The sequence below is a fragment of the Hippoglossus hippoglossus genome, chromosome 6, assembly GCF_009819705.1.
Source record: "Hippoglossus hippoglossus isolate fHipHip1 chromosome 6, fHipHip1.pri, whole genome shotgun sequence".
NCBI classification, from domain to species: Eukaryota; Metazoa; Chordata; class Actinopteri; order Pleuronectiformes; family Pleuronectidae; genus Hippoglossus; species Hippoglossus hippoglossus.
The window spans coordinates 1735583-1755648 of NC_047156.1; the positions used below are offsets into that span (position 1 = coordinate 1735583).

Consider the following 20066-nt stretch of genomic DNA (forward strand, 5'->3'; position numbering starts at 1 on the left):
AGAATTTCATATCTCAAGAGGAATTTCCATCACAATACCTTACACCCAAAACAAACTAGCATCTTCTGAGGCAGGATCCACAACATGTCCACCATGGAACCCAACTTTAAAAATGAAGACAGAATAATGTTCAAGACATCTGTTTTTAAAGTCACTTTATTGATATCAGGTTGGCAGCAGTGAGACAGTCAACCCTGGACAACTGGAAGGTAAAGACAAAAGTTAAGAGACTGCATAGACAGATCAAGAGGCGTCTGAACAGAATATTTACACCCCACCTTTGGCTGGAGGGTCAGCAGGGCGGCTCTGCACAGACAGTCTAGGGACTCTGCTCATGGGCAATGGAGGAAGAGCAGCAGGCTCTCCTGGGGTGTAACGGCTTTGAGAGAACACGGCTCTTCCTCGTTCGTATTTAGAACGAGAGCTGAAGGAGTAAACTGGCTCCAGATCCGACACGTCACTGAAGACTAGCTCAGGGTTCCTAGCAGCTTCGACGGCAGCATTAGAGTAGTGGTTTAACAGAGCTTCAGCTTCAGCTTCAGCGTCAGCGATGGAGTCGTCATCTCGAGTCTCGACAGGCTGGCGTTCTGGATATTCACCGTCGGACCTGCCATCGTTGTCAGCTGAAGCAGCAGGGTCATACTCATAGGCTGCATAAGACTCACTTCCTGCAGGTTCACCACCATAATAGTTACCTGGAGCATATGCTTCAGAACCTCCATATTGACTATACTCAGGGCCGCTGACATCTCCTTGATTACCATCATCAAGCTCATCCGTCTTGGTGGTGGTGCTGTAGAAATCTTGCCTGCCACTGAAACTGCCAGCATCTTGAGCAGGAACTTCTCTGGCGTAGCTTGGGTTGAGTTGACTTGGTAGAGGGGAGCTGCCGTCACTGCCAGAATTCCCCCCAACGCCACCGTACCAGTACCCAGAACGCGGCAGCTGCCTGAATCTTGGGTCAGCATTACCTGATCTCAGGTCAGCATTACCTGATCTAGGGCCTGAGCAGAAACGAGATTTGTCGAGAAACTAGTTTAAAGCAGATTAAAGTTGCTCACAAATACGTAATATTGATTAAAAAAAAAAGGTTCTTACCCATTCTCACAGGTCCACAGATAACGTGTCCAATGAGAAGAAGGGAAATCCAGATCACCCTGTAGAAACATTTTAGTTTTAGATCACATGTTTCTAACATAATATTTTTAGAGAGTATTTTACTTACTTCATTCTGCTGCTGAGTAAATTCAGGACACTGTTACAAGCTGGATTCTGCCAAAGACCCTGCACAGACATAACATGGGAACGTTTCAGCCATCAGTGATGTGGCAGCCATAACAACACATATCAGAAGTAGTAGAAACCCTTTTGATACCTGGTGTCCAGTGAGCAGCTTCTAAACAGGACCGTGTCTGGAGCATCATCCTCATGAGGTCAGAGCTGCTTTTATATGGTCAGCAGTGCAGCAGGGACTGATCGCTCAGTGGTAACAGCTGTAAACACCAGGGAGCGACTCGTTAAGCTCGTTACAGAGGAAACATGGGGCTCGTCTGCAGAGGAGCTGATACTCGAGTCGTCAACACAAAACCCACAGATTGAAATCATCATCAGCTGTGTTAAAGGACATTTCTGAACTGATGACTTCATGCTATGACTCTTTGGCTCACACCAAGATGTCTATCATTAAATTCACCTTCGTACGGATGTTTGTTCTGTGCTTCAGGAATAAACTGGAGGAAACAGAACATAAACTCACCTGCTCCTTTTCTATAGAGTTTGTTAGTGATTTCATCCAACTTTTGATTTCAGGCACCACATTGCAAGGCGGCACGGTGGTACAGTGGTCAGCCTCACAGCAAGGAGGGTCATGGATTTGAATCCGACGATACATAGACTGAAGTTAGTGACGGGCTGGCGACCTGTCATGGGTGAACGCTACCTGTGTAAATACATTTTTATTGTACAATAAGTGTTTCCTGTCTCGTATGGAATAATATCCTCCTGGGATGATATTAATGATAATAAACTTTATTTTTATTGGACCTTTCATACAAGAAATGCAGCTCGCAAAAGTGCTTTACATAAAATATAGATCAAACTTTGTATTTAATGTTATTCAAATAAGAAGAGAACAGATTTTAAGAAACATAAGAAGACGTTAAAATTACATTTAAAAGAAAAGGAAATATAAACAAATAAGGGATTGGACATTATAATCCAGGAGTCTTCCCAGTCTCCCAATCTTCCCAGTCTCCCAGTCAGCCCTATGTTGCTGCTGACCTTCACTTTATCAGCACATTACCTTTATGTGAATATTTGTTTATTTGTCATTACTCCTGTTCTCCTGCACATTCAGTCCACGGCTCAGATGAAACTAAAAGCTTTAAATTTAAAAATCACTGACTTACATTTAATACATTTGAGTATTTGACAGCAAATACAAGTGTAACTGAAACCTTCATTATTACAATAATTTAAAAGTGATGAAAAACAATTGTTCTTAATAGAATTAATTTGGGGAGTTATGTCAGTTAAGGTGGTGTAACCAGGGTCCTTTCTCAAACCAGTCCATCCGCTCCCAGCACATTGACTCGATTTAGAGAAACGCTTCAACATGAGGCTTCATTATTGAACATATGCAACTTTTGTGTTTAAGCAGAGAAGATGTTTCTGGCCTCACTTCACCAACTTCCATGGAGCCTGGTGAAGGAAACTAGAGTTTTGTCCTCTCCTGACTGTTTGTGTCCAAGTTGGGATTCAAGTGTTAATACACAGATTGTTTTGTGTATACAACACGTTTCCCTGCTTAGTTTTATCTTGGTAGTTAAATTAGATTAAAAAAAGTTTAGTTGCATCCTGCTGGTATTTCCTGCACTGACTGACGCCTGAAAGAGTTAACTTCCCTTCACCTTTTACTGTTTCTGACTTGTCTCATTAGATATTTTATGACCATAGTTTCCTTTTGTTTTCCTGCTGCTCGTATTGGGTCTTCATTATGTTTTTGTGTATATCTGACTGTGGCTCCTGCTCCCTCAAACTCAGTGGTCAGCAGCCTACGTTGAATATTTGAACCTGCTTCGTTCTGTCGCTACGACCACAACTGACAATTGTAAGATTTATTCTGCCATTTTGATTGAACCTTTTAATCTCCATCTGCCAATACCCCTCCATGTTCTTCTCTGTAGCTCGGGTCGGTACCTGGAACCATCAACCTGTCACCTGAGCTCAAACATTTCTTGCAAGTTCACAATAAAAGGTTCCTGGCTATTTGTGAAGACTAGAAATTCTAATAATCCGAGAGCCCTAAACCGAGTTGTGAAAAATCCATGGTGGACTCAGTCTTGAGTCATTTCACGAGGCTGCTACTAGAATAAGGCTGTTGGTCCTGTCAGCATCAATCATTGAGCCCATCGGCAAACATCTAATGAAGAATCAGCCTCTGGGGGCAAATGGACAATATTTGGGGCTTCCAGTGTAAATATCCACATCAAAACTGTCTTTATGGTCCAAGAAATTTCTTTTCACTAGTCGAATGATTTGCCACACAAATCCTTTATGCAGGATTTTTAGGTCCAGACAACAGTGCAACTGATCTTTAAACAATCTGCATACAAATTAAAGAGCTGATGGATTTTTTTGTGTGTTTCAGGAGCACAAAACACCTGTTCAAACAGGAGTTAGGCAAACTAGAAGGCTTCTAGCACAAAATTCTTGTTCCTTTAAAAGTTGCCTGTAACAACAGCCAACAAGTGATGATTGGCAGCAGGCGTTTCCTTCATGTGTGGTCCCATTAACACCCCTGTCTAAACTTGTGGGCTAAAGTATGGTCAGTGGTGCCCAGTAGCTCACCTGCCTGAGCAGGCGCCTCACATTGGAGGCTTGAGTCCTCAGGTTCCAGTCAAACTCATCGCATCCTCTCAAATGCCCAAAATATACCTTATACACACACCAAACTAGCATCTTCTGAGGCAGGATCCACAACATGTCCACCATGGAACCCAACTTTAAAAATGAAGACAGAATAATGTTCAAGACATCTGTTTTTAAAGTCACTTTATTGATATCAGGTTGGCAGCAGTGAGACGGTCAACCCTGGACAACTGGAAGGTAAAGACAAAAGTTAAGAGACTGCATAGACAGATCAAGAGGCGTCTGAACAGAATATTTACACCCCACCTTTGGCTGGAGGGTCAGCAGGGCGGCTCTGCACAGACAGTCTAGGGACTCTGCTCATGGGCAATGGAGGAAGAGCAGCAGGCTCTCCTGGGGTGTAACGGCTTTGAGAGAACACAGCTCTTCCTCTTAAGTATTTAGAACGAGAGCTGAAGGAGTAACCTGGCTCCAGATCCGACACATCGCTGAAGAATGGCTCAGGGTTCCTAGCAGCTTCGACGGCAGCATTAGAGTTTTGGTTTAACAGAGCTTCAGCTTCAGCTTCAGCGTCAGCGATGGAGTCGTCATCTCGAGTCTCGACAGGCTGGCGTTCTGGATATTGACCGTCGGACCTGCCATCGTTGTCAGCTGAAGCAGCAGGGTCATACTCATAGGCTGCATAAGACTCACTTCCTGCAGGTTCACCACCATAATAGTTACCTGGAGCATATGCTTCAGAACCTCCATATTGACTATACTCAGGGCCGCTGACATCTCCTTGATTACCATCATCAAGCTCATCCGTCTTGGTGGTGGTGCTGTAGAAATCTTGCCTGCCACTGAAACTGCCAGCATCTTGAGCAGGAACTTCTCTGGCGTAGCTTGGGTTGAGTTGACTTGGTAGAGGGGAGCTGCCGTCACTGCCAGAATTCCCCCCAACGCCACCGTACCAGTACCCAGAACGCGGCAGCTGCCTGAATCTTGGGTCAGCATTACCTGATCTCAGGTCAGCATTACCTGATCTAGGGCCTGAGCAGAAACGAGATTTGCCAAAAATTTAGTTTAAAGCAGATTAAAGTTGCTCACAAATACATAATATTGATTAAAAAAAAAAAAGGTTCTTACCCATTCTCACAGGTCCACAGATAACGTGTCCAATGAGAAGAAAGGAAATCCAGATCACCCTGTAGAAACATTTTAGTTTTAGATCACATGTTTCTAACATAATATTTTTAGAGAGTATTTTACTTACTTCATTCTGCTGCTGAGTAAATTCAGGACACTGTTACAAGCTGGATTCTGCCAAAGACCCTGCACAGACATAACATGGGAACGTTTCAGCCATCAGTGATGTGGCAGCCATAACAACACATATCAGAAGTAGTAGAAACCCTTTTGATACCTGGTGTCCAGTGAGCAGCTTCTAAACAGGACCGTGTCTGGAGCATCATCCTCATGAGGTCAGAGCTGCTTTTATATGGTCAGCAGTGCAGCAGGGACTGATCGCTCAGTGGTAACAGCTGTAAACACCAGGGAGCGACTCGTTAAGCTCGTTACAGAGGAAACATGGGGCTCGTCTGCAGAGGAGCTGATACTCGAGTCGTCAACACAGAACCCACATATTGAAATCATCATCAGCTGTGTTAAAGGACATTTCTGAACTGATGACTTCATGCTATGACTCTTTGGCTCACACCAAGATGTCTATCATTAAATTCACCTTCGTACGGATGTTTGTTCTGTGCTTCAGGAATAAACTGGAGGAAACAGAACATAAACTCACCTGCTCCTTTTCTATAGAGTTTGTTAGTGATTTCATCCAACTTTTGATTTCAGGCACCACATTGCAAGGCGGCACGGTGGTACAGTGGTCAGCCTCACAGCAAGGAGGGTCATGGATTTGAATCCGACGATACATAGACTGAAGTTAGTGACGGGCTGGCGACCTGTCATGGGTGAACGCTACCTGTGTAAATACATTTTTATTGTACAATAAGTGTTTCCTGTCTCGTATGGAATAATATCCTCCTGGGATGATATTAATAATAATAAACTTTATTTTTATAGCACCTTTCATACAAGAAATGCAGCTCGCAAAAGTGCTTTACATAAAATATAGATCAAACTTTGTATTTAATGTTATTCAAATAAGAAGAGAACAGATTTTAAGAAACATAAGAAGACGTTCAAATTACATTTAAAAGAAAAGGAAATATAAACAAATAAGGGATTGGACATTATAATCCAGGAGTCTTCCCAGTCTCCCAGTCTTCCCAGTCTCCCAGTCAGCCCTATGTTGCTGCTGACCTTCACTTTATCAGCACATTACCTTTATGTGAATATTTGTTTATTTGTCATTACTCCTGTTCTCCTGCACATTCAGTCCACGGCTCAGATGAAATTAAAAGCTTTAAATTTAAAAATCACTGACTTACATTTAATAGATTTGAGTATTTGACAGCAAATACAAGTGTAACTGAAACCTTCATTATTACAATAATTTAAAAGTGATGAAAAACAATTGTTCTTAATAGAATTAATTTGGGGAGTTATGTCAGTTAAGGTGGTGTAACCAGGGTCCTTTCTCAAACCAGTCCATCCGCTCCCAGCACATTGACTCGATTTAGAGAAACGCTTCAACATGAGGCTTCATTATTGAACATATGCAACTTGTGTGTTTAAGCAGAGAAGATGTTTCTGGCCTCACTTCACCAACTTCCATGGAGCCTGGTGAAGGAAACTAGAGTTTTGTCCTCTCCTGACTGTTTGTGTCCAAGTTGGGATTCAAGTGTTAATACACAGATTGTTTTGTGTATACAACACGTTTCCCTGCTTAGTTTTATCTTGGTAAAGTTCTAAGATTAGTTGCATCCTGCTGTTTTTTCCTGCACTGACTTGTCTCATTAGATATTTTATGACCATAGTTTCCTTTTGTTTTCCTGCTGCTCGTATTGGGTCTTCATTATGTTTTTGTGTATATCTGACTGTGGCTCCTGCTCCCTCAAACTCAGTGGTCAGCAGCCTACGTTGAATATTTGAACCTGCTTCATTCTGTCGCTACGACCACAACTGACAATTGTAAGATTTATTCTGCCATTTTGATTGAACCTTTTAATCTCCATCTGCCAATACCCCTCCATGTCCTTCTCTGTAGCTCGGGTCGGTACCTGGAACCATCAACCTGTCACCTGAGCTCAAACATTTCTTGCAAGTTCACAATAAAAGGTTCCTGGCTATTTGTGAAGACTAGAAATTCTAATAATCCGAGAGCCCTAAACCGAGTTGTGAAAAATCCATGGAGGACTCAGTCTTGATTCATTTCACGAGGCTGCTACTAGAATAAGGCTGTTGGTCCTGTCAGCATCAATCATTGAGCCCATCGGCAAACATCTAATGAAGAATCAGCCTCTGGGGGCAAATGGACAATATTTGGGGCTTCCAGTGTAAATATCCACATCAAAACTGTCTTTATGGTCCAAGAAATTTCTTTTCACTAGCCGAATGATTTGCCACACTAATCCTTTATGCAGGATTTTTAGGTCCAGACAACAGTGCAACTGATCTTTAAACAATCTGCATACAAATTAAAGAGCTGATGGATTTTTTTGTGTGTTTCAGGAGCACAAAACACCTGTTCAAACAGGAGTTAGGCAAACTAGAAGGCTTCTAGCACAAAATTCTTGTTCCTTTAAAAGTTGCCTGTAACAACAGCCAACAAGTGATGATTGGCAGCAGGCGTTTCCTTCATGTGTGGTCCCATTAACACCCCTGTCTAAACTTGTGGGCTAAAGTATGGTCAGTGGTGCCCAGTAGCTCACCTGCCTGAGCAGGCGCCTCACATTGGAGGCTTGAGTCCTCAGGTTCCAGTCAAACTCATCGCATCCTCTCAAATGCCCAAAATATACCTTATACACACACACACACACACCAAACTAGCATCTTCTGAGGCAGGATCCACAACATGTCCACCATGGAACCCAACTTTAAAAATGAAGACAGAATAATCTTCAAGACATCTGTTTTTAAAGTCACTTTATTGATATCAGGTTGGCAGCAGTGAGACGGTCAACCCTGGACAACTGGAAGGTAAAGACAAAAGTTAAGAGACTGCATAGACAGATCAAGAGGCGTCTGAACAGAATATTTACACCCCACCTTTGGCTGGAGGGTCAGCAGGGCGGCTCTGCACAGACAGTCTAGGGACTCTGCTCATGGGCAATGGAGGAAGAGCAGCAGGCTCTCCTGGGGTGTAACGGCTTTGAGAGAACACGGCTCTTCCTCGTTCGTATTTAGAACGAGAGCTGAAGGAGTAAACTGGCTCCAGATCCGACACGTCGCTGAAGACTAGCTCAGGGTTCCCAGCAGCTTCGATGGCAGCATCAGAGTCTTGGTTTAACAGAGCTTCAGCTTCAGCTTCAGCGTCAGCGATGGAGTCGTCATCTCGAGTCTCGACAGGCTGGCGTTCTGGATATTCACCGTCGGACCTGCCATCGTTGTCAGCTGAAGCAGCAGGGTCATACTCATAGGCTGCATAAGACTCACTTCCTGCAGGTTCACCACCATAATAGTTACCTGGAGCATATGCTTCAAAACCTCCATATTGACTATACTCAGGGCCGCTGACATCTCCTTGATTACCATCATCAAGCTCATCCGTCTTGGTGGTGGTGCTGTAGAAATCTTGCCTGCCACTGAAACTGCCAGCATCTTGAGCAGGAACTTCTCTGGCGTAGCTTGGGTTGAGTTGACTTGGTAGAGGGGAGCTGCCGTCACTGCCAGAATTCCCCCCAACGCCACCGTACCAGTACCCAGAACGCGGCAGCTGCCTGAATCTTGGGTCAGCATTACCTGATCTCAGGTCAGCATTACCTGATCTAGGGCCTGAGCAGAAACGAGATTTGTCGAGAAACTAGTTTAAAGCAGATTAAAGTTGCTCACAAATACGTAATATTGATTAAAAAAAAAAAGGTTCTTACCCATTCTCACAGGTCCACAGATAACATGTCCAATGAGAAGAAGGGAAATCCAGATCACCCTGTAGAAACATTTTAGTTTTAGATCACATGTTTCTAACATAATATTTTTAGAGAGTATTTTACTTACTTCATTCTGCTGCTGAGTAAATTCAGGACACTGTTACAAGCTGGATTCTGCCAAAGACCCTGCACAGACATAACATGGGAACGTTTCAGCCATCAGTGATGTGGCAGCCATAACAACACATATCAGAAGTAGTAGAAAACCTTTTGATACCTGGTGTCCAGTGAGCAGCTTCTAAACAGGACCGTGTCTGGAGCATCATCCTCATGAGGTCAGAGCTGCTTTTATATGGTCAGCAGTGCAGCAGGGACTGATCGCTCAGTGGTAACAGCTGTAAACACCAGGGAGCGACTCGTTAAGCTCGTTACAGAGGAAACATGGGGCTCGTCTGCAGAGGAGCTGATACTCGAGTCGTCAACACAGAACCCACATATTGAAATCATCATCAGCTGTGTTAAAGGACATTTCTGAACTGATGACTTCATGCTATGACTCTTTGGCTCACACCAAGATGTCTATCATTAAATTCACCTTCGTACGGATGTTTGTTCTGTGCTTCAGGAATAAACTGGAGGAAACAGAACATAAACTCACCTGCTCCTTTTCTATAGAGTTTGTTAGTGATTTCATCCAACTTTTGATTTCAGGCACCACATTGCAAGGCGGCACGGTGGTACAGTGGTCAGCCTCACAGCAAGGAGGGTCATGGATTTGAATCCGACGATACATAGACTGAAGTTAGTGACGGGCTGGCGACCTGTCATGGGTGAACGCTACCTGTGTAAATACATTTTTATTGTACAATAAGTGTTTCCTGTCTCGTATGGAATAATATCCTCCTGGGATGACATTAATAATAATAAACTTTATTTTTATTGCACCTTTCATACAAGAAATGCAGCTCGCAAAAGTGCTTTACATAAAATATAGATCAAACTTTGTATTTAATGTTATTCAAATAAGAAGAGAACAGATTTTAAGAAACATAAGAAGACGTTCAAATTACATTTAAAAGAAAAGGAAATATAAACAAATAAGGGATTGGACATTATAATCCAGGAGTCTTCCCAGTCTCCCAGTCTTCCCAGTCTCCCAGTCAGCCCTACGTTGCTGCTGACCTTCACTTTATCAGCACATTACCTTTATGTGAATATTTGTTTATTTGTCATTACTCCTGTTCTCCTGCACATTCAGTCCACGGCTCAGATGAAATTAAAAGCTTTAAATTTAAAAATCACTGACTTACATTTAATACATTTGAGTATTTGACAGCAAATACAAGTGTAACTGAAACCTTCATTATTACAATAATTTAAAAGTGATGAAAAACGATTGTTCTTAATAGAATTAATTTGGGGAGTTATGTCAGTTAAGGTGGTGTAACCAGGGTCCTTTCTCAAACCAGTCCATCCGCTCCCAGCACATTGACTCGATTTAGAGAAACGCTTCAACATGAGGCTTCATTATTGAACATATGCAACTTGTGTGTTTAAGCAGAGAAGATGTTTCTGGCCTCACTTCACCAACTTCCATGGAGCCTGGTGAAGGAAACTAGAGTTTTGTCCTCTCCTGACTGTTTGTGTCCAAGTTGGGATTCAAGTGTTAATACACAGATTGTTTTGTGTATACAACATGTTTCCCTGCTTAGTTTTATCTTGGTAAAGTTCTAAGTTTAGTTGCATCCTGCTGGTATTTGCCTGAACGAGTTAACTTCCCTTCACCTTTCACTGTTTGACTCGTCTCATTAGATATTTTATGACCATAGTTTCCTTTTGTTTTCCTGCTGCTTGTATTGTGTCATTACTTTTGTGTATATCTGACTGTGGCTCCTGCTTCCGCAAACTCAGTGGTCAGCAGCCTACGTTGAATATTTGAACCCGACAACAATATCCACTCAGACAGAATGCAGTGGAGGGGATACGCCCTGTTTTTGAATCCTTTTTGCAGGCTGGTGTAATTGTCCCCTGCCCTGATTCACCGGTCCGCACTCCACTGTTCCCAGTTAAGAAGATCAGAGACAAAGGTCAACTACTGAGTGGCGGTTTGTGCAGGATCTGAAGGCTGTGAATGATGCTGTAATTGCTCGATCGCATATTGTTCCCGACCCATACACGCTGCTTTCCCAAATTCCGTCTAATGCAGCGTGGTTTTCGGTTGTAGACTTATCCAATGCTTTTTTTAGTGTTCCTGTCCACAGCGACAGCCAGTACTGGTTAGCTTTTAATTTTGAAAACAAGGCCTACACGTTCACACGCCTGTGTCAAGGCTACTGTGAGTCTCCATCATTATACAATCAGGCTCTCAGGAACAGTCTTGAACCCCTCATCCTCACTCCGGGTTCAGCTCTCTTGCAGTATGTTGATGATCTACTAATTGCCAGTCCCACACAGGAGCAATGTGAAACAAATACGATCGCTTTGCTGAGACATCTGGCTCGTGAGGGCCATAAAGTCAGCCTCAGCAAACTAGTTTGTTCAACAAACTGTCACGTTTCTGGGTCATGTCGTCACCAAAGATGGCAAATCCCTGTCTGATAAGAGAGTAGAAGCTATTGTTAACATGCCTAAACCCTTGAAGAAGAAACAACTCACGTCATTCATCGGCACATGCTCTTTCTGTAGAACGTTCATTCCTGACTTTGCTCTTCTTGAAGCCCCTTTAGGTGCTCTGTACCATGGCAAATCACTCACTCCTCACGAACATGTCGTTTGGACTCCAGAGGCAGTCGAGGCATTTGTCACACTGAAGAAGACGCTGCAGCAATCTCCCACTCTTGCTCTCCCTAACCCTGACAAACCTTTTGTTCAGGCTGTGGAGAGAGACCGCTGCATGACTTCTGTCCTCCTTCAGTCTCATGGTGACAAATATCGCCCTGTCGCCTACTTCTCCGCCGAAATTGATCCGGTGGCAGCTGGCCTTCCACGTTGTTTGCGTGCAGTGGCCGCCTGTGAAAAAGCTGTCCTTGCCTCACGAGACATAGTAGGTTAGTCTGACTTGACACTCCTTGTTCCTCATGCTGTGTCTCTCATTCTTACAGAACAGAAGACCTCACATCTCTCTGCTGCTCGCTGGTTGCGGTGTCACACTGTTCTTCTTGACATGCCCAGCCACGCTTCTTCCGCTTCAGGATGACGGGGAAGAACACAACTGTGTGGCTGAACTTCAAGTCCAGTGTTCCCCACGACCTGACCTCTCTGACGAACCTCTTTCTAACTCTGACTTGATTCTGTATGTCGATGGGTCTGCCTCACGTGACCCTGTCTCTGGTACTAACTGTGTTGGTTTTTCTGTTTGTTCAGATAACGAAGTTCTCCTCTCGAGTTCTCTTCCTCAACACCTCTCAGCCCAGGCAGCAGAGCTCATCGCACTCACGGAAGCATGCAAATTGGCTACTGGTAAAACACTCACAGTCTACACTGACTCCAGATATGCGTTCGGTGTAACTCATGATTTTGGCACCCTTTGGCAACACAGAAACTTCCTCACATCTTCTGGTAAAAAGATCGCACACCACGGTCTCATCACAGATCTTCCGTCTGCCATTTTGCATTGTTAAGAGACATTATTCCACGATGGGGAATTCCTAGCAGAATTTCCAGTGACAACGGCAGACACTGTGCACATCATCCAGCCAGTGGTGCAACTGTGGAACGAGAGAACGGCACACTCAAAACTAAACTTGCAAAGTGCTGTGAAGGCACAGGTCTTGCATGGACAAAAGTCCTGCCTCTGGTGCTGATGTACATGATGAGAAAACGAACCCCACATTGGTGTGGATCCTGCGTCTTCTCCGCTTCCATCCACAGACTTGTGTGATCATGATATGTTGTCCTATTTCTCTAACCTGACTTCTTCTCTTTCAGACATCAGGAAACAGGTGGCATTCTCCCTTCCTCATCCAGCTACTGAACTGCTTCACAACCTCCAGCCAGGCGACTTCGTGGTGGTCAAAGACTTCCGGAGAAAGAACTGGCGCTCACGCAGGTGGCAAGGGCCCTACCAGGTACTGCTCACAACCCACACAGCAGTGAAAGTTGCTGAAAGAGCCACCTGGATCCACGCCAGCCACTGCAAACGAGTACCAGCTCCATCTGACCAGCTGACGCCTTCAACTCAAAGCACACACACTGATACTTCCACAGGTTGAGAAGCACCGAGAGTGTTGTATGATTAACCACACGAGCGTTCTGCCACAACACAGAAGAAATCTGCCTGACAACTGAGACGACGGACAGGCCACGGCCATGGCATCCATTTCGACATCCAGGGTTGTGTGGCCTCAGAGGCTCAATATGCGTGTTATCCATGATTTCCTTGATTATTGTTTTGCCCATTATTTTGTCTAGACACACTCCTGTAAAAGTCTCTGATGATCTAACAAACTCCTCTTTTCCTACAGTGTCCTCTCAGAACCATCCAGCACATGCAAATTTGACTAAACACAAGAGTAGTGATTCAGGTCCCCTTGATCCGTAACTTATTCCCCATCCCTCCCTACCTGGACACTGACAGCACAGATGATTGTTCTGACGATACTCAATTTTCATTTTAAATGCTTGCTCAATTACAGGCAAAGAACTTTATTCTTGCCACAAAAACAGCAGCTGCTACCTGTTGCACCTCCCTGCCATGCATCGATGTTCTGGAACCTCTCCATGGTGGATGTGACCCTGTACGTATGCAAAGTGCGTGGGTTGAAGACTCGTCGATATCCTATGATTATGTTTCTTGATTATTTTACATATTTTTATTGATGATCAAAGGGGGAAGTGTAGTGGAAATCCCCCTGACCAGGTGTCTCACTGTCTACCTGACAGGATGGAACCCTTATTTGGCGGTGTCTCACTGCTATGACCTTGATCAACAGGGTGCATGCCCTTATTTGGTGATGTTATTCTTCCAACTGCTACAGCGGACGGACAGACACAGATGATCTCATGTCTTTCTTCATATTATGTTTTATGAAACGCCTCTTTGTATAAGTTCTGGCTTTTGTGAACTTGCAGCCAGTTCCATTTTGAGCACCCGTGCTTGTTGTGTAACCTCTGCAGAGTTTATTATAAAGACTCAAAGGCAACTCCAGTCTGAGAATTTCATATCTCAAGATGAATTTCCATCACACTACCTTACACCCAAAACAAACTAGCATCTTCTGAGGCAGGATCCACAACATGTCCACCATGGAACCCAACTTTAAAAATGAAGACAGAATAATGTTCAAGACATCTGTTTTTAAAGTCACTTTATTGATATCAGGTTGGCAGCAGTGAGACGGTCAACCCTTGACAACTGGAAGGTAGAGACAAAAGTTAAGAGACTGCATAGACAGATCAAGAGGCGTCGGAACAGAATATTTACACCCCACCTTTGCCTGGCGGGTCAGCAGGGTGGCTCTGCACAGACAGTCTAAGGACTCTGCTCATGGGCAATGGAGGAAGAGCAGCAGGCTCTCCTGGGGTGTAACGGCTTTGAGAGAACACGGCTCTTCCTCGTTCGTATTTAGAACGAGAGCTGAAGGAGTAAACTGGCTCCAGATCCGACACGTCGCTGAAGACAGACTCAGGGTTCCTAGCAGCTTCGACGGCAGCATCAGAGTAGTGGTTGACCAGAGCATCAGCTTCAGCTTCAGCGTCAGCGATGGAGTCGTCATCTCGAGTCTCGACAGGCTGGCGTTGTGGATATTCACCGTCGGACCTGCCATCGTTGTCAGCTGAAGCAGCAGGGTCATACTCATAGGCTGCATAAGACTCACTTCCTGCAGGTTCACCACCATAATAGTTACCTGGAGCATATGCTTCAAAACCTCCATATTGACTATACTCAGGGCCGCTGACATCTCCTTGATTACCATCATCAAGCTCATCCGTCTTGGTGGTGGTGCTGTAGAAATCTTGCCTGCCACTGAAACTGCCAGCATCTTGAGCAGGAACTTCTCTGGCGTAGCTTGGGTTGAGTTGACTTGGTAGAGGGGAGCTGCCGTCACTGCCAGAATTCCCCCCAACGCCACCGTACCAGTACCCAGAACGCGGCAGCTGCCTGAATCTTGGGTCAGCATTACCTGATCTCAGGTCAGCATTACCTGATCTAGGGCCTGAGCAGAAACGAGATTTGCCAAAAATTTAGTTTAAAGCAGATTAAAGTTGCTCACAAATACGTAATATTGATTAAAAAAAAAGGTTCTTACCCATTCTCACAGGTCCACAGATAACGTGTCCAATGAGAAGAAGGGAAATCCAGATCACCCTGTAGAAACATTTTAGATCACATGTTTCTAACATAATATATTTAGAGAGTATTTAACTTACTTCATTCTGCTGCTGAGTAAATTCAGGACACTGTTACAAGCTGGATTCTGCCAAAGACCCTGCACAGACATAACATGGGAACGTTTCAGCCATCAGTGATGTGGCAGCCATAACAACACATATCAGAAGTAGTAGAAAACCTTTTGATACCTGGTGTCCAGTGAGCAGCTTCTAAACAGGACCGTGTCTGGAGCATCATCCTCATGAGGTCAGAGCTGCTTTTATATGGTCAGCAGTGCAGCAGGGACTGATCGCTCAGTGGTAACAGCTGTAAACACCAGGGAGCGACTCGTTAAGCTCGTTACAGAGGAAACATGGGGCTCGTCTGCAGAGGAGCTGATACTCGAGTCGTCAACACAGAACCCACAGATTGAAATCGTCATCAGCTGTGTTAAAGGACATTTCTGAACTGATGACTTCATGCTATGACTCTTTGGCTCACACCAAGATGTCTGTCATTAAATTCACCTTCGTACGGATGTTTGTTCTGTGCTTCAGGAATAAACTGGAGGAAACAGAACATAAACTCACCTGCTCCTTTTCTATAGAGTTTGTTAGTGATTTCATCCAACTTTTGATTTCAGGCACCACATTGCAAGGCGGCACGGTGGTACAGTGGTCAGCCTCACAGCAAGGAGGGTCATGGATTTGAATCCGACGATACATAGACTGAAGTTAGTGACGGGCTGGCGACCTGTCATGGGTGAACGCTACCTGTGTAAATACATTTTTATTGTACAATAAGTGTTTCCTGTCTCGTATGGAATAATATCCTCCTGGGATGATATTAATAATAATAAACTTTATTTTTATTGCACCTTTCATACAAGAAATGCAGCTCGCAAAAGTGCTTTACATAAAATATAGATCAAACTTTGTATTTAATGTTATTCAAATAAGAAGAGAACAGATTTTAAGAAACATAAGAAGACGTTCAAATTACATTTAAAAGAAAAGGAAATATAAACAAATAAGGGATTGGACATTATAATCCAGGAGTCTTCCCAGTCTCCCAGTCTTCCCAGTCTCCCAGTCAGCCCTACGTTGCTGCTGACCTTCACTTTATCAGCACATTACCTTTATGTGAATATTTGTTTATTTGTCATTACTCCTGTTCTCCTGCACATTCAGTCCACGGCTCAGATGAAATTAAAAGCTTTAAATTTAAAAATCACTGACTTACATTTAATAGATTTGAGTATTTGACAGCAAATACAAGTGTAACTGAAACCTTCATTATTACAATAATTTAAAAGTGATGAAAAACAATTGTTCTTAATAGAATTAATTTGGGGAGTTATGTCAGTTAAGGTGGTGTAACCAGGGTCCTTTCTCAAACCAGTCCATCCGCTCCCAGCACATTGACTCGATTTAGAGAAACGCTTCAACATGAGGCTTCATTATTGAACATATGCAACTTGTGTGTTTAAGCAGAGAAGATGTTTCTGGCCTCACTTCACCAACTTCCATGGAGCCTGGTGAAGGAAACTAGAGTTTTGTCCTCTCCTGACTGTTTGTGTCCAAGTTGGGATTCAAGTGTTAATACACAGATTGTTTTGTGTATACAACATGTTTCCCTGCTTAGTTTTATCTTGGTAATTAAATTAGATTAAAAAAGTTTAGTTGCATCCTGCTGGTATTTCCTGCACTGACTGACGCCTGAAAGAGTTAACTTCCCTTCACCTTTTACTGTTTCTGACTTGTCTCATTAAAAATTTTATGACCATAGTTTCCTTTTGTTTTCCTGCTGCTCGTATTGGGTCTTCATTATGTTTTTGTGTATATCTGACTGTGGCTCCTGCTCCCTCAAACTCAGTGGTCAGCAGCCTACGTTGAATATTTGAACCTGCTTCGTTCTGTCGCTACGACCACAACTGACAATTGTAAGATTTATTCTGCCATTTTGATTGAACCTTTTAATCTCCATCTGCCAATACCCCTCCATGTCCTTCTACACAGCTCCGGTCGGTAGCTGGAACCATCAACCTGTCAGCAGAGCTCAAACCATTCTTGCAAGTTCACTGTAGTGGAAATCCCCCTGACCAGGTGTCTCACTGCTGTGATACTGTCTACCTGACAGGATGGAACCCTTATTTGGCAGTGTCTCACTGCTATGACCTTGATCAACAAGGTGCATGCCCTTATTTGGTGATGTTATTCTTCCAACTGCTACAGCGGACGGACAGACACAGATGATCTCATGTCTTTCTTCATATTATGTTTTATGAAACGCCTCTTTGTATAAGTTCTGGCTTTTGTGAACTTGCAGCCAGTTCCATTTTGAGCACCCGTGCTTGTTGTGTAACCTCTGCAGAGTTTATTATAAAGACTCAAAGGCAACTCCAGTCTGAGAATTTCATATCTCAAGAGGAATTTCCATCACAATACCTTACACCCAAAACAAACTAGCATCTTCTGAGGCAGGATCCACAACATGTCCACCATGGAACCCAACTTTAAAAATGAAGACAGAATAATGTTCAAGACATCTGTTTTTAAAGTCACTTTATTGATATCAGGTTGGCAGCAGTGAGACGGTCAACCCTGGACAACTGGAAGGTAGAGACAAAAGTTAAGAGACTGCATAGACAGATCAAGAGGCGTCGGAACAGAATATTTACACCCCACCTTTGGCTGGAGGGTCAGCAGGGTGGCTCTGCACAGACAGTCTAAGGACTCTGCTCATGGGCAATGGAGGAAGAGCAGCAGGCTCTCCTGGGGTGTAACGGCTTTGAGAGAACACGGCTCTTCCTCGTTTGTATTTAGAACGAGAGCTGAAGGAGTAAACTGGCTCCAGATCCGACACGTCGCTGAAGACAGACTCAGGGTTCCTAGCAGCTTCGACGGCAGCATCAGAGTCTTGGTTGACCAGAGCATCAGCTTCAGCTTCAGCGTCAGCGATGGAGTCGTCATCTCGAGTCTCAACAGGCTGGCGTTCTGGATATTGACCGTCGGACCTGCCATCGTTGTCAGCTGAAGCAGCAGGGTCATACTCATAGGCTGCATAAGACTCACTTCCTGCAGGTTCACCACCATAATAGTTACCTGGAGCATATGCTTCAGAACCTCCATATTGACCATACTCAGGGCCGTTGACATCTCCTTGATTACCATCATCAAGCTCATCCGTCTTGGTGGTGGTGCTGTAGAAATCTTGCCTGCCACTGAAACTGCCAGCATCTTGAGCAGGAACTTCTCTGGCGTAGCTTGGGTTGAGTTGACTTGGTAGAGGGGAGCTGCCGTCACTGCCAGAATTCCCCCCAACGCCACCGTACCAGTACCCAGAACGCGGCAGCTGCCTGAATCTTGGGTCAGCATTACCTGATCTCAGGTCAGCATTACCTGATCTAGGGCCTGAGCAGAAACGAGATTTGTCGAGAAACTAGTTTAAAGCAGATTAAGTTGCTCACAAATACGTAATATTGATTAAAAAAGGTTCTTACCCATTCTCACAGGACCACAGATAACATGTCCAATGAGAAGAAGGGAAATCCAGATCACCCTGTAGAAACATTTTAGTTTTAGATCACATGTTTCTAACATAATATTTTTAGAGAGTATTTAACATACTTCATTCTGCTGCTGAGTAAATTCAGGACACTGTTACAAGCTGGATTCTGCCAAAGACCCTGCACAGACATAACATGGGAACGTTTCAGCCATCAGTGATGTGGCAGCCATAACAACACATATCAGAAGTAGTAGAAAACCTTTTGATACCTGGTGTCCAGTGAGCAGCTTCTAAACAGGACCGTGTCTGGAGCATCATCCTCATGAGGTCAGAGCTGCTTTTATATGGTCAGCAGTGCAGCAGGGACTGATCGCTCAGTGGTAACAGCTGTAAACACCAGGGAGCGACTCGTTAAGCTCGTTACAGAGGAAACATGGGGCTCGTCTGCAGAGGAGCTGATACTCGAGTCGTCAACACAGAACCCACAGATTGAAATCGTCATCAGCTGTGTTAAAGGACATTTCTGAACTGATGACTTCATGCTATGACTCTTTGGCTCACACCAAGATGTCTGTCATTAAATTCACCTTCGTACGGATGTTTGTTCTGTGCTTCAGGAATAAACTGGAGGAAACAGAACATAAACTCACCTGCTCCTTTTCTATAGAGTTTGTTAGTGATTTCATCCAACTTTTGATTTCAGGCACCACATTGCAAGGCGGCACGGTGGTACAGTGGTCAGCCTCACAGCAAGGAGGGTCATGGATTTGAATCCGACGATACATAGACTGAAGTTAGTGACGGGCTGGCGACCTGTCATGGGTGAACGCTACCTGTGTAAATACATTTTTATTGTACAATAAGTGTTTCCTGTCTCGTATGGAATAATATCCTCCTGGGATGATATTAATAATAATAAACTTTATTTTTATTGCACCTTTCATACAAGAAATGCAGCTCGCAAAAGTGCTTTACATAAAATATAGATCAAACTTTGTATTTAATGTTATTCAAATAAGAAGAGAACAGATTTTAAGAAACATAAGAAGACGTTCAAATTACATTTAAAAGAAAAGGAAATATAAACAAATAAGGGATTGGACATTATAATCCAGGAGTCTTCCCAGTCTCCCAGTCTTCCCAGTCTCCCAGTCAGCCCTACGTTGCTGCTGACCTTCACTTTATCAGCACATTACCTTTATGTGAATATTTGTTTATTTGTCATTACTCCTGTTCTCCTGCACATTCAGTCCACGGCTCAGATGAAATTAAAAGCTTTAAATTTAAAAATCACTGACTTACATTTAATAGATTTGAGTATTTGACAGCAAATACAAGTGTAACTGAAACCTTCATTATTACAATAATTTAAAAGTGATGAAAAACAATTGTTCTTA

The 20066-nt window shown here is 43.6% G+C and overlaps 3 protein-coding genes and 2 long non-coding RNA genes across 5 annotated transcripts; all 5 read right to left on the reverse strand.

The window, feature by feature from the left end:
• Positions 1–267: 267 nt before the first annotated feature.
• LOC117763144 lies at positions 268–1417 on the reverse strand. Its single transcript, XM_034588066.1, has 4 exons — positions 1376–1417; positions 1226–1284; positions 1099–1157; positions 268–1004 (listed from the first exon to the last, which is right to left on the reverse strand). The coding sequence occupies exons 2-4, from the start codon at positions 1228–1230 to the stop codon at positions 268–270; spliced, it is 801 nt and encodes a 266-aa protein (XP_034443957.1). The 5' UTR covers positions 1231–1284; positions 1376–1417.
• Positions 1418–4086: 2669 nt separating this feature from the next.
• On the reverse strand, positions 4087–5360 carry LOC117763145. The gene is made up of 5 exons (XM_034588067.1): positions 5276–5360; positions 5126–5184; positions 4999–5057; positions 4177–4902; positions 4087–4100 (listed from the first exon to the last, which is right to left on the reverse strand). Exons 2-5 carry the CDS (start codon positions 5128–5130, stop codon positions 4087–4089), a joined length of 804 nt encoding a protein of 267 aa, XP_034443958.1. The 5' UTR covers positions 5131–5184; positions 5276–5360.
• A 3488-nt stretch (positions 5361–8848) lies between these two features.
• On the reverse strand, positions 8849–9277 carry LOC117762724. The gene is made up of 3 exons (XR_004614050.1): positions 9127–9277; positions 8977–9035; positions 8849–8908 (listed from the first exon to the last, which is right to left on the reverse strand). It is a non-coding gene; the product is annotated as an uncharacterized LOC117762724 (long non-coding RNA).
• Positions 9278–14188: 4911 nt separating this feature from the next.
• LOC117763146 lies at positions 14189–15447 on the reverse strand. Its single transcript, XM_034588068.1, has 5 exons — positions 15369–15447; positions 15219–15277; positions 15098–15156; positions 14279–15004; positions 14189–14202 (listed from the first exon to the last, which is right to left on the reverse strand). The coding sequence occupies exons 2-5, from the start codon at positions 15221–15223 to the stop codon at positions 14189–14191; spliced, it is 804 nt and encodes a 267-aa protein (XP_034443959.1). The 5' UTR covers positions 15224–15277; positions 15369–15447.
• A 3214-nt stretch (positions 15448–18661) lies between these two features.
• LOC117762728 lies at positions 18662–19094 on the reverse strand. The gene is made up of 3 exons (XR_004614053.1): positions 18939–19094; positions 18789–18847; positions 18662–18720 (listed from the first exon to the last, which is right to left on the reverse strand). It is a non-coding gene; the product is annotated as an uncharacterized LOC117762728 (long non-coding RNA).
• Between the last annotated feature and the right edge of the window lie 972 nt (positions 19095–20066).